The sequence below is a fragment of the Pimephales promelas genome, chromosome 10 (assembly GCF_988280905.1).
Source record: "Pimephales promelas chromosome 10, fPimPro1.hap1.1, whole genome shotgun sequence".
Taxonomy (NCBI): domain Eukaryota; kingdom Metazoa; phylum Chordata; class Actinopteri; order Cypriniformes; family Leuciscidae; genus Pimephales; species Pimephales promelas.
Window position 1 is genome coordinate 22,142,899 of NC_142778.1, and position 13,699 is coordinate 22,156,597.

Consider the following 13,699-nt stretch of genomic DNA (forward strand, 5'->3'; position numbering starts at 1 on the left):
TAAAGATTGATGGAGTAATATTGCATTAAATCTAGCTCCATTCCATCAATTATTGGCCAGTTTTCACAATCTAACCAATTCTCAAATAAAATTATTTACAAACAAAAAGTGTTCCACTTGGAAATACATCACATTATAAAAGTAAAATGGGATGCAAATGTCATTTGTTGCAGACTTTAAGTGTGTAACCCAGCAACATGAAAGAAGCTGAAACTTTGACTGTAATAGGAAACTGAGGTCATGAGCTCAATGTCAGGTCTTACCTTTTGCTCCTCGCAAGACAAAGCCGAATCCCTCATTCTCTTTCTTCTGGAGCACAGCGTTCTTCTCCTCGATAATGTAATCACTGGACATAAGAGAGAGCAGGACAGTAAGGTCAGATTCCAGCACCATGCCTGTATGAGCTCCACAGCCGGGGCGGTGGGGTTTACCACCTGGACATACCCCCACAACGCTACTCTCCCTGGTCCCCGTCCCACTCCAGTGATGAGCCAATCGGGTTAAAAGCTGTGGCTGATGTGAGAGTGTGGACAATGTGAAAAATCTCAGGTGGAAGCTTCTGTCCTTCTGTTGGACTGCAGTGCAGCCTCTTTAACTGCATTAGGAGATTGGACAAAATACTAATATCCAGCCTCTTATGCTATTAAATGAAAGGATAGAATTGTGAAGGCCTTCAACTCTTTCACTGTCCAACTGCAAATACGCACACACAAAAAACACCCTATAAAAGCCAGAAAAGTAAAAAAGACAATGTTAATCCTGCATCCATGCCTTACACTGCAGCCCATCAGTGATTAAAAGATAGGATGAGCATTCACAAATGAGAAAGCGAGTCAGAGGCACACAAAGGATCTTTCTCTATAGTGGTCTCTTCCCCCCATCGCCATCCCGAGTCCATCTGTCTGGATGCATGGAGATAGCTATCATCAGCGCTAACAGCAGGGACAAATCTGTTCTTCCTTACTCATGTGAGCCACAGTTACCCGCCTGTAGACAGACCCCCGCCAACACACACATACAAACAGTGCACAATCACATCACTAACTTCACTGCTATGATTAACTGTGCTGTTTTACATATGGTGACATATGGTGGACGCTTGATTAGCTTTTAACAGCTTTTCCTGCTTGAAACTGTTCTGGGTTAAAGTAGACACAAAATGAAATATAACCCTATCTTTTTTCCTAAATTAATGTTACTGATCTTATTGTGAAACTTATGCATATGTTTAACTTTCAAAATTTGTTTTGAGGTCGTAATTTTTCTTCAAAATGTAACTGGATTTTATTTTGGGCTAAATATGATGTATGCACAACCATTTAATCAAGAACAATCATTTATTCAGCCCCTTTCTTATAAGTGATAATCTGTACATATCAACTCTTATGTACGTCAGATTATGGAAGAAAAGATCTACAACTTATGTTGTACAGCAGCTTTAACCTATGTAAATTATAGTTTTTTTTTTAAGTTGTAAAAATAAAAAGATCACAGGAGTACCTTTTACAAGACTTTTTTATTGGAGACTATTGACTTCCACTGTATAGATACAAATGTGGATGTTTCTACAGCTGTACAAAGTGCATGAATATTTAATGAGGTATTTATGAATTATGGAGGGTTTAAAAAGACATGAATACAAAGTTAAGTGTAGCGTGAAAACATCTTACAGTGATCTTTTTTTTGGACAGATTATGTTCCCTGGAAATCAAATCCATGACCTTGGCATTGCTACCAGCCAAGCTACTGTATATTAATTTTATTACAGCAAAATATATCTCTCTAAACAAAGCAATTCATTTATAACAACTCCCATACCATTTTGAAATCTGTTTTACAAACAGAGCATAATAAAGTCCTTGTGAACAGCTGCTTGTAGAATAATTACCACAAAACGACAAAATGCTGTCTATGTGTTCACATGGGACCAGAGCAACAACTGGTGTATGTATCATCAACTATTAGAAGAAAGCTCATCTCTCTCTCTCTCTCTCGTACCCGAGGGTCTTCATCACTGATGCATTAGGAGTGACAAGAATCTAATTAAGCAGTGGAGAATCAATTAGATCAATTATAGATGATTCGTGTCGTTAGCGCCTCGGGTTAACAAAATACTCTGTCCTACAGAACAGCAGTCACGCCTGTGATCAGTGTATGGTCGGGCCGGGCTTCTGGAAGAGGCATTTGCACTCTGCATTATCTAACATTAAAGGGTTAATTTACTTACTCACCATGAAGTCATCCTAGGTGTATATGACTTTTTTCTTTCAGACGAATACAGTTATAGACCATTTCACAAGATGTAAACAACACTGGTCCAGAAGCACTTCCTGTTTCAGTTTGTAACTGTTTTCTTTATTTCACATGTAAAGAAAACATCTTAAAGATGTTTGTTTAACTTTTTGATTCAGTTTTAAATGTTCTGTTAGTTGTATTTTATCCCAGCTTTTATGTAGTGTTAAAAAAACGTAAACAGGAAGTGCTTCTGGACCAGTGTTGTTTATGATGTACCATCTTGTGAAATGGTCTATATTAAAAAAATGTCCTGTCTCTTCCAAGCTGTATAATGGCAGTGAATGGACAGTTTCTGTTTTAAGTCCATAAAAGTGCATCCATCCATGATAAAAGTGCTCCATACGCTTCTGAAGAAAATTATCCATCCATGGTCTACGCATATTGACTAACGCCAAAATAGTCACACTTGACAATGTATGACATAGGATGTAGGAGTAGTGTAAGCCAGTCAAAGTCAAAGATTTATTTAGCCATTTCAACAATACAGTAATGTGTCTTGGTATGCCCACATGTACCACTTAAGGTACAATAATACGCTGGGCAATAATACATGCCACACATATACATCACAAACAAATACCTAGTGTAAGTGTGAGGCTATGGTAGGCAGACTGCAGCCAGTGATCTTAGAGGCTCTGCACACTACACTCTAAAAAATGCTGGGTTGTTTTAACCCAATTTTGGGTAAAATATGGACGAACCCAGCCAATTGGGTTAAAAATATAATTTAAAAATGTAACCCAATGGCTGGGTTTGTCCATATTTTACCCAAAATTGGGTTAAAACAACCCGGCATTTTTTAGAGTGTACTTTCATTAGCTGTTGCTTATTCTGACTGGTCGTGTTACAGTACCAGGATAGGATAGAGAAGCTTGGCTATGACGCTATGAAGCTTTGACGCCACTTCAAACAAACAAGGCTGGGCATCAAACTTGAGCTCCTCCAACATTTCTCTTTAAAAATTCTCATTTTAGACTTCTAATTCATGACTGGTTTTGTTTTGCTCTATCCTCTGCGCTTCTGCGTTCGTCAATACGTTGTGCGTATTAAATCAATGTGTAAGGCTTCCTATCAGAAGCTGGTAATTTTAGTCAATGCAGTTTTAAATATTGATATTTTACTTTCACAAACGCATCGCTTTGCTTCAGAAGGCCTTAATTAACCATTTCGAGCATGCACTTTTATTATAGATGGATGCACTTTTATAGACTTAAAAAAGAAACAACCATTCACTGCCATTATTAAAGCTTGAAAGAGCCAGGACTTTAACTCCTGGCTTATTGTAAGGAGTTAAAGAAGCAGAGTGTGCCATGTTTAAGTGCAGAAACTGCGTTGCAATGATAAGAAATCATTCTCGAGATCAACTCACTGTCATCTGCTCAACATTTTTTTGTGATGGGAATAGATCTAAAAACTTCTCACGATTCGTTAATTTCGATAGCTATAATAGTAAAAACGTATAATAGCTGTAGTAAAAGTATTCACATATGTAAGAGTTTCACATGTAATATGTAGCTATTTCATATGCAAGCATATCAGCCAATCACAGCAGTGGGCGGTTACACTGAAATGCCACAGCAGACACGCCCCTTCAAACAGTGTTCAAATCAGAGGCTAAAATCAGGCTAGGAAAAATGCCTTTTATTTATAAATTATAACTATTTTTGATCTAAAAAACATATTAACATGATAAGAGCAACCCAAGAAACATTATAAAATAAATTAAAAAAATAAAATAAAATAACCCTATGTCAGGGGACCTTTAGGTACTTATGTGAGAGTGCATGACAGTTAATGTACATTGTCTGGATTGTCTCATGGAAACTTTTAGTCATATAAAGGCATTAAAGGGTTAGTTCACCCAAAAATGAAAATTCTGTTAGTATTTACTCACCCTCATGTTGTTCCAAACCTCTATGTGTTTATTTGTTCTACTATACACAAAGGAAGACATTTGGAAGAATGTTTTAATCTAACAGATCTCATTCCTCATTGACTACCATAGTAGGAAAAATGCATAATATGGTAGTCAATGGGGAATGAGATCTGTTTGATTAAAACATTCTTCCAAATATCTTCCTTTGTGTTTAGCAGAACAAATAAACACATAGAGGTTTGGAACAACATGAGGGTGAGTAAATACTGACAGAATTTTCCTTTTTGGGTGAACTAACCCTTTAAACATTTCAAATATTTGTTATCCACTTCACTCTTCAAAACCCTCACAGTCAAGTTCAGCTAATCTAGCACCTAATGATAATTTGATGAGATAATGAAGGGTGAAAATGAATATAATGGCCATTAGACCTCAGGAAGAAGAAGGTTTCCTGTAGCGCTGACTTGTCAATGTAGTGTGTACAACTCCCTAAAATGATCTCCTGTCCCGAAGGGAATGCTGAATGCACATGAGCGAGTTAGCTCCGCAATGTCCATGTCATGAAGCTAAACCTCTGACTGATATTCACATATAGCTTCACAGCTAGCTCACTGTGTGCTAACTCAGTGTAGTGCACTTAACAGTGTAGCTGAATCTAGGTCAAACCCCAAAACATGCATGCAAAAAGGTTTAACGGGGTTCCATATAGTTCTTGACTCATTTTTAAAGAACCCTTTATGCCAAAAACATTTTATATAAGGAGGAATGTCTTAAATTATTGCACATAACTTATTATTGTTCAAATTGATTAGCAGACTTGTAATATTAGCTGAATGTAGTTTGACACACTCACATGTTAATATTTTCAGTTTAAATTGATTAGTAGACTTGTAATACTAGCTGAATGTAGTTTGACACACTCACATGCTAATATTTACAGTTTAAATTGAGACTTGTAATATTAGCTGAATGTAGTTTGACACACTCACCTGCTATTATTTACAGTTTAGATTGATTAGCATACTTCTAAATGCACCTTGAGTTGGGAGACCTTTTAGAGAATTGCAGCAAGGTGATGGTCTTTCATTCATATCTCAAATTGTTAAAAATCGATTATTTTAAGAGTCTGGGAGTTGCTTCGTTTGCCTTGTGTGTTTAGAGTCTATTTCTCTGATACAGCAGGTCATTGATTTGACTGGGTGCAGTTCTTTAAGCTGCTGTTCTAGACCCGTTTGCTGTTGTTGAGCAGCTTGGCAAGAGAAGATGAATGGAGTAAAAAGTATCAGTTTGACAGAGAGACTCCAGTAATTAATCCTCTCTCGCTCACTCACTCTCTTACTCTGTTCTCCAAGTCATCTTATCCCCCATCCTCCTTCCCACGTCAATCAGACTTTAACTTCAGAGACACATTTCATTACAGTGTAATTTACAGAAGACTAAAATAGCAGAAACAAAACTAGGGAGAATGGCTATGCAAGCAAAAAGCATAAATTGCTGCTAAGCATGATATAGAATAATAATAATGTACAATATAATAATACTATAATAATAAATAATCTTAATGTTGATTACAACATTTACTAAAACATTATTAAAACTAAAAGTCGTTATTTGTATGATTTAATGGACCAATGCAAACATGAACTAACAATGAATTTATTTTGCATTAATTAATGTTAATAAAATATAATAAATACTGTAACAAGTATATGTCTCATTGTTAGATAATGCATTAACTTAAATTACTGGAACCTTATTGTCAAGTTGTATAAATGTATCATTATTTGTTGGTAACACTAATTAGCATATCATTAATGACTAATTGTAAATTATCATAATTTACATCGCTTTATCGTAACCAAAACCTAAACTTAACAGCTACCTTACTAACTATTAATAAGCAGTAATTCAGTTTATTGAGGGGAAGTTAATAGTTAGTAGTGAGAATTGGACCCTAATCTAAACTGTGACCTATTTGTTAGAGCATGCGACATCTTGTTGCTCATATCCGTTGGTTGGACAGACTTTGCATTCTTAAAATCTAGCGTGAACCCCTTTATACACAATATTTATATATATATATATATATATATATATATATATATATATATATATATATATATATATATATTATTTAAGTAGACTTACATATTCAATTACACTGACTGTAATATTGAGCAAAGTGTAAAACATGAGCTCCTATTTAATGGCATGTGCTGGCTGTTAATATTTTTGAAATATTACACTCAGCTGTAAAATTGTATATAGTACTCACGTGAATCAAGTGCTTAAGTAATTATCTTTTGCTTTGATACACGCAATGAGGAACAAATGTGACTGTTTAAATTAAAAGCAAATGTGAGGGGTGAAAAACGAAAACATGATGTAATGAATGAGCAGCACTGGAGTGTGTTGACAACCTCTATCCTCTAGATGGCAGTAGAGACCAGGATAACTGGTGATGTTCTGACTCGGGTTAGCCTGGAACTACTGAACATCAAAAGCCCATATATTAAATAATCATGCATACACACACATATATGTATACTTTACCTATATGAGGTAAAGTTGTCATAGGAGCCCACAGTGTAATGTCTGAACAGCCTCTTAGTTCGATCCTCTCTCGTCTCTGAAAGACAAATATGACACATTAACATGCATCATCGTAACCAACCATATTTATCATTTTCAATTCCGTTCATCATATTTGCATTGCATTTCAGAGCCGACCAATTGGCTCTAATCAGCCTTGTGTGAAAATGTGGGTGTTTGTTTGTGTGAGAAAATGCAGACAAGTTTAATTAAATGCATAGGCAAGGTCAACTATATGTGTGTGTGTGTGTGTGTGTGTGTGTGTGTGTGTGAGAGAGAGCGGTCTCGTTAATCCAGTCAGAGGGTCTGGCTAATAGGGATGGTGTCTCAAGCCAGACTAGATTTATGTGATTGGACTTTAGGCTTGAAATCAATGCACGGCTCCCCTACAGAAGGCCAATCTGCTGACACACATATAGCCTACATGTATTCACATTCACACACAAACACACCCAGAGAATTTAACAAACATTTTCTGGCAAGAACAGATAGTCAAACATGCACTTTATTCCTAGATGAATTTTATTACTGCGGTTATTGAATTAAACTTTGCTCTCTGTTATTGAATTCAAAATGTCTTCCTCTCTCTCTCTCTCCTTTCTTAAAGGGATACTTCAGGATTTAGCATTAAGCAGTCCCTCCAGGATTTCACGATTTTTTTTTGTGATTTTTGCGATCAAATTGACTGATTTTGTGGTGGTAATTTCCAAAAATTTGTGAAAAAATTTGCGATTTATATTTAACATTTACCATACTAGTATTCAGTCCTTCCAGAAAGAGTTTTTTTTTGTGATTGTTGTGGGCAAAAATTGATTGATTATGCGGCCCGTTTTCTTTAAAAATGCGATGGAATATGCAGGATATTTATGCAATTTTATGCAATGAAATTGCAGGAATTTGCAAAAATTGAGGGAACTTGCAAAAATTGCGGTTTGATGAAAAAGAGAAAAAAAGTGATTCCCCCAACATCCTGTTAATGTAAGAGTCATTTCTTATTACTTCCTTTGATAAAAAAGCATACTACATCATAGAAAGCGCTGGGAATATTTAATTTCTCATCTTGTTTTATTTCAGACTGTAAGAGTGTAAATAAGGTGTGGCCCCTTTAAGAGCTGCGCGCTCCTGTTGAACTCTTTGCAGTGTTATATGTGCGCCTCGAACACCCCATGTGTGCAGGTAATTTCTGTTTGTTGCTACTTCTTTTTATCTTATGTTGTTTATTAAAGTCCCCGTGAACCGGAAGTTGCAAACGATTTTTCTCCAGTGCTGTGACGTATTTCCAAGTGAAACGGAATATTGAACAGAGGGCAGGGTTTTACTCTAGCGCTCCTCCTCTCCATCTCTCGCTCATAGCAAACTAACGGTTTGAGGGGAGTGGTTAAGCGTTTCCCCACCCAAGTTGTGAAACCTACGTCATCAGAAAAAGAAACCGTTCCAGACCGGAAGTAACTTTTCAGATTTTGATTAAAGATTACCAAGGTAAAACATTTTTTAAATATATTTTTACTTGCACGGATTAATTGTTCACCACAAGACTAGTAATATGCGCTAACAAAGTAAATAGGTTCAATTTTGATTTCACGGGGACTTTAAGTAACGATGTGATGGTAGAACGTGTGACAGACAGTTATATGAGTTCGATTTGTGAGATGTCAATCGCCTCCGTGAGTCTGTCTGGCGTCGCGTAATTGCGTCACTTCATAACGTTCCCATGGAAACAGGGGGAAATGGCTGCTCTTGTGTAAAGCAAACGCAACATTTTTCAACTTTCTGCTAAGATACATGTGACTTTTTTGCAACGAAAATGCGAGGATTATGAAATTATGCAAACCCCGCATATTTTGCACGGAAATCGGCAATTTATGCGGCGAAAGTGCGGCGTATTTGAAAAAATGCGGCCCCGCATAAATATGCGGACTTTGGCTGATTTTGCATTGAATTCAGCGATCGCATAATCGCGTTTTTCTGGAGGGACTGATTAAGCTTTGTATCAGTAGAAAACCAGGACTATTTTCAAATTACCATATTTCCAAATGACCAAATCCCCCCCCTCATATCCCCCTGATATAAGGGAAAAAATCCTCTGATTACACAAAAATCGTCATTTTGCAATTTAGCACCATTTAGATGGAAATTTATCAAATAACGATGTATCAAAGCAAGCCTTGTTGTATCCATTTTTCGGATTCTGCCACCTGTAACTGGTGGGTGTTGGTTGGGAGTGGCCTTGTAAGGGCAGAAAAGCAAGTGCATTCTGGGAGTTGTTGTCTTTCAGCCACATGAGTAAAAAATACATTTTCTGCCTTTTCTCAGTCTAGAATGCTTCAGTTTCAAAAATAATTTCACATTTCTACTATATAAATGACCAATATTAAATACACATTCATCTTCCCAGAGGTGAAGTATCCCTTTAATAAACTCAGTGACCCACTTGCCCTGGTCTGATTACTAATGCATATTTCCTGTCTTTTCTTCTGTCCCCTGTCTCCACTCCTTCCTGTGTCACACTGTAGTATTCCCTCTGTACATGTCTATTCTTCTTCATTTGACAGTCTGCGATGTGCCTTGCAGACTGTGTCAACATGAGTGAGTTTAAAGGAGTCATATTACGATAAATAAAATGTTCTTCTTTTGAAACTGAGTTCAGTGTACTTTGAAAACATACAGGAACTAATTTTTTTTGTTTTCTCCCAACAGAAAAAAAGGAATGACGGATGAATAACATTTAACTGCCCACGTGAAAACGAAAATCATGACATTAGTGAAAAAAAAAGTCTTTAACATAACACAGTAAAAAAACCTAAAGGAAAAAATATGACTAATAGTGTAACTTATGAATAAAATTGTATTCATAAATACAACAGCTCAAAATACAATTTAGGTAAAAAGAAAATGTTCAGTTCTTCATTCAGTGTTGAGTCCTTTGTATAATTCTATAACTAAATCTAAAAATCTGCTTGTTATGCTTATGTCACTTTACTGAGACTACACTAGTGTTATTAGTAACTACATTATATTGACAACTGATTACACTTACAAGAGAAATTATTAGAGCAACAGTAAAAAGAAATTAAAACAGAGAAAGAGAGAGAGAAAGGAAAAGCAAGATTTACTTCTACTGACTCTGTGTCCTACTCTGTCACCACAAAATTGAGAAGTAAAAGCATGCATTAGCATTTTAATGACTTGAAGGCAAGAAAGGACACACAGATCAAATTCACAGGAGAGAGCACACAAGAGAATGAGAGAGAAAGAGGGTTATATATATATATATATATATATATATATATATAAGCTTCGCTATTACTCATTCATATTGGAATTCGAACACCAAACAAAAGCATTAGCATGTGCTGCACAGTTTGTATCACTTGAGAATAGGCTCGTTTGACTTGGACCACTACGAAACCACCCAAGAAACCATCAGCATTGTTACCACTCTCATTTTCTTCAGAAAATGTAAACATATTAACCCTTAAATGCATGAATGTTTTATTACATATTGCAGGTTTTTAGCGACCCGGACCTCTAACACGGATGGATCTCAGCCTGTCGCGATAAAATAAAACTCTCCCGATATTAAAGTAAGAATAAAATAAAAGCATATTTTGTTACCTTTTAGAGCGTGGAAGGGTTTAGTTTGAGTATGTTTTATATCATCATCACTGTCCTCATCAGAGCTTATTAGTACATTCAGTATCTCATATTTGCAACATCAAACATTTTCTCAAAACTATAATATTCTATATCAGTTTTGCTGATGATACTTCCTATTCTTTTGTTTTCTGCCTGCAGTAACTATGAGTGAAATGTCACTTCATCATTGTGTGTCAGACATTGCCACATTTTTTTTCTTCTTATATTTTTTTATAATGAATTGATTGAGGAATACTAAAAAAAGGTTGAATCTGTCTAACTTTAAAACAATGAATTAGAAGAAGGGTAGTGAATGACGTCCCGAGTCACAAAACAGTTACATTTTCAAATGCTTTTAAACAATATTTGACCTCTGTGGTTCTGGTTAATCTAAGAGCTTCTAAAGTTTCATGATTATCATTTTAATTATAACAAATGAAATAACTACTTATTTATGAATATTTATCACATACATTATAGATGACTATATTAATAAATTATATGTATAAATTAAATATATATATATATAATATAAAAATAATATATTACACATAACTTAATGAAATAAAAAAAGATTAGCATAAATAAACAATAAATATAAAATTGAAATTATACAACATTTTTTTGTATAACTGAAACTATATCAGTGATGGGCAACGTTGCTGTCCTGCAGCGTTTAGTGAACCACAATCAAACACACCTAAACAAGCGAATCAATGTCTTGTTTCAATGTTTTTCTACGCAATGATTTTTTAAAATCAGAGTTGGAGCTAATCTCTGAAGGACAGCAGCAATCCAGGACCGACGGTGCTAGATACATAAAATGGCCGATGATAATAAGTTACTTGATAAATACACACAAAAAAAAAAAAAAAAAAACCTTTGATCTGATTTATCCATAATGCAACTCTGTATTCAAGGTCTGTGCTAAAATAAAATCAACATATGGACGTGCATGTGTGTGAGAGTGCATTTGTATATGCAGTTGATTACAAGGGTCCTCGCCATCTGTGTCCAGAGTCAGAATAATGCAATCATTTATCATTCTCACAGGAAAGAGGGAGAGGGAGAGATGGAAAGAGAGAGAGAGAGAGAGAGATCTGAGTGCTATATATGCAATAATCATCTGTCAAATGACAGATACTGTCAAAAACATAAACTTAAACTGTGTATGAATCAATATATTATCTGTTGGAGAATGGCGTATGTTCTTGATACAGTCATTCACGTCATGTGATATCCAATACAGGCAGGATCCGGAAATAAGATTCAAAGTTTGTGGAGCACAGCTGAGTCACATCAATTCCAGATGGCTAAACGAACAACTAGACCATTTTTTTCCAATATAGTGGCCAAATAAACACAATCCCACACACACATACACCAGCACTGCCTCACTGAAGTCAAAGTGAGATAAAAAGGCTACAAGAAAAATTAAGAGTAACCTAAAAACACTCTTGTATGAGGTACACCACAGAAAATTATACACATCCATACAGGAGAATCAAGCTTTCTTGGGAGAAATAATCAGTGAGCAGACAATTATTTAAATGGTAAATCAATTATTTTGGAAGCATAAAGTGGCTCTTGACCAGTGGAGTGAAGGTATACAAACGTCTTTAGAGTCTCAAAGCTTCATCATGGCAATCTGAAGACTTCAAACGATTGAAGCTTGTCAAAACGCCTCAACCAATCACACACACCCTCTGGATCAACAGTTTAATGAGATAAATGCTTTACCAACATGTGCTCCTGCTTTAAGCGAACAGCACCATGCATGGCAGGGCCTCAGCACCAGCAAGGGATTATGGGAAGCGACGTAGGCCACAGATGGGATGTGGATGGCCAGAACTCAAACAGATGCTGAACTGAAAACACACTTAATGTAAAGCCAGCAAAAGTCTACAATGCAGTTTTTTTTCTAATCAAAATGGCAGAATAGATCTCCAACATATAAGGCGCTGAGATAATTTCTCTGTTTTACATAAGCTATGTGAAAGAGGCACCATGCCATCTTAAAGAGCAATCATAAACTTTTTCCCTCCCTATCAAAACGACCTCATTGCTTTGTAATTGTCTTTATAGACCCCCTTTGCACTGATTGCACAATTACGTCATGGCAAAACAAACAGACAATTCGAAGTGGCCAATACAAACCAGCACAGATTCGCTACATAATATTATTATTATTGTTAATAATTATAAATGTCATCTTGTTGTGTTGTTGGGTGCAAGAATTAATAAAAAAATGAATTTTTATTTCTAGAAAAATATTCACATCACTAAAATTGCACGGTAATGTCACATTGTCGTCTTCTTTGACTGGCTAGGCAGAACTGTGGATCGTACCACAAAATTCTTGTACATGACCATTCAGCACATTGTTATAGGCATCTAAAGATTTATATGCCCCCAGTTTCTCTTTACGCTTGGTTTCTCTGTCGCATAGGTGTAGAAGTCAGGCCATTCGTTAACGTTAATCCTGTCAGATCGTCCATCCATTGACAGCGTGTACAGTACAGGTCAGCCAATCTGGTTCTGTCCGTTAAAATTCACTTTTGCAAATAACAACTGCGGTCCTGGACACTGAGTGACTTTGCACATTAAGATAAAATCGGATTTTCTTCATTCATTGTTAAAAAACAAGCTAACAAAACTTGCAAAATAGCGTTAGTGAAGCGGCCAGAGGGATCGTTTTGCCTCCACGTAAGCCCTGCCCACAAAAAAAGTCACTGTGTTTACTAAAAGTGGTCTAAAGGTAAATCAAATTTTAAGTTCTATAGTTAAATGTATATCTATTTTCAGCTAAAACAACAAAAATATAATATATAATGAATTGTCCCATTGACTTCAATAGTATCTCCTAACCCCCATACTAAATGAGTCAATGGGGCCCATCAGCTGTTTGCCTACCGACATTCTACAAAAAATGACTTATTTTGTGTTCCACAGTTTGGAACGACTTGATCGTGAGTAAATGATGATCCCTTTAAGTGTATATTGTCAATCGACCAAGCAAACATGGTTATCAGCCGACACATGCAGAATAAATAAAAGTTGTGCTGTTGTTATATTTGTCCCTTATATAGCCCAGACAACAGCATCCAAGTTCAACACACCGATACATTCAACCCTCAACTCTCCTTCACTGTTATTTTTTTTTTTGCCACTCTAAACAGACATGTGTGATTTATTCTGCATGTGTGTGTCCTGTTCCCATCGCCACAGCTTACTGATATGCTATGATGAGTTTGCTTTCAGAGCTTCCTTTTTTGCCAATAACCGAAACACACATCAGAG

General features: G+C 36.0%; 1 protein-coding gene across 7 annotated transcripts in view; it reads right to left on the reverse strand.

The window, feature by feature from the left end:
- Positions 1–13,699, reverse strand: part of shank3a (SH3 and multiple ankyrin repeat domains 3a) — a 325,227-nt gene that overhangs the window by 20,653 nt on the left and 290,875 nt on the right. For all 7 annotated transcript variants that reach the window (XR_016169917.1, XR_016169918.1, XM_089135496.1 and 4 more), the window contains 2 exons: positions 6,725–6,800; positions 264–346 (listed from right to left, as the gene is read on the reverse strand). Coding sequence is in view for 5 of the 7 variants with exons in the window: in XM_089135496.1 (XP_088991622.1) it covers positions 264–346; positions 6,725–6,800 (159 nt within the window). In the remaining 2 variants the exon portion in view is untranslated. The remainder of the gene's footprint in view (positions 1–263; positions 347–6,724; positions 6,801–13,699) is intronic.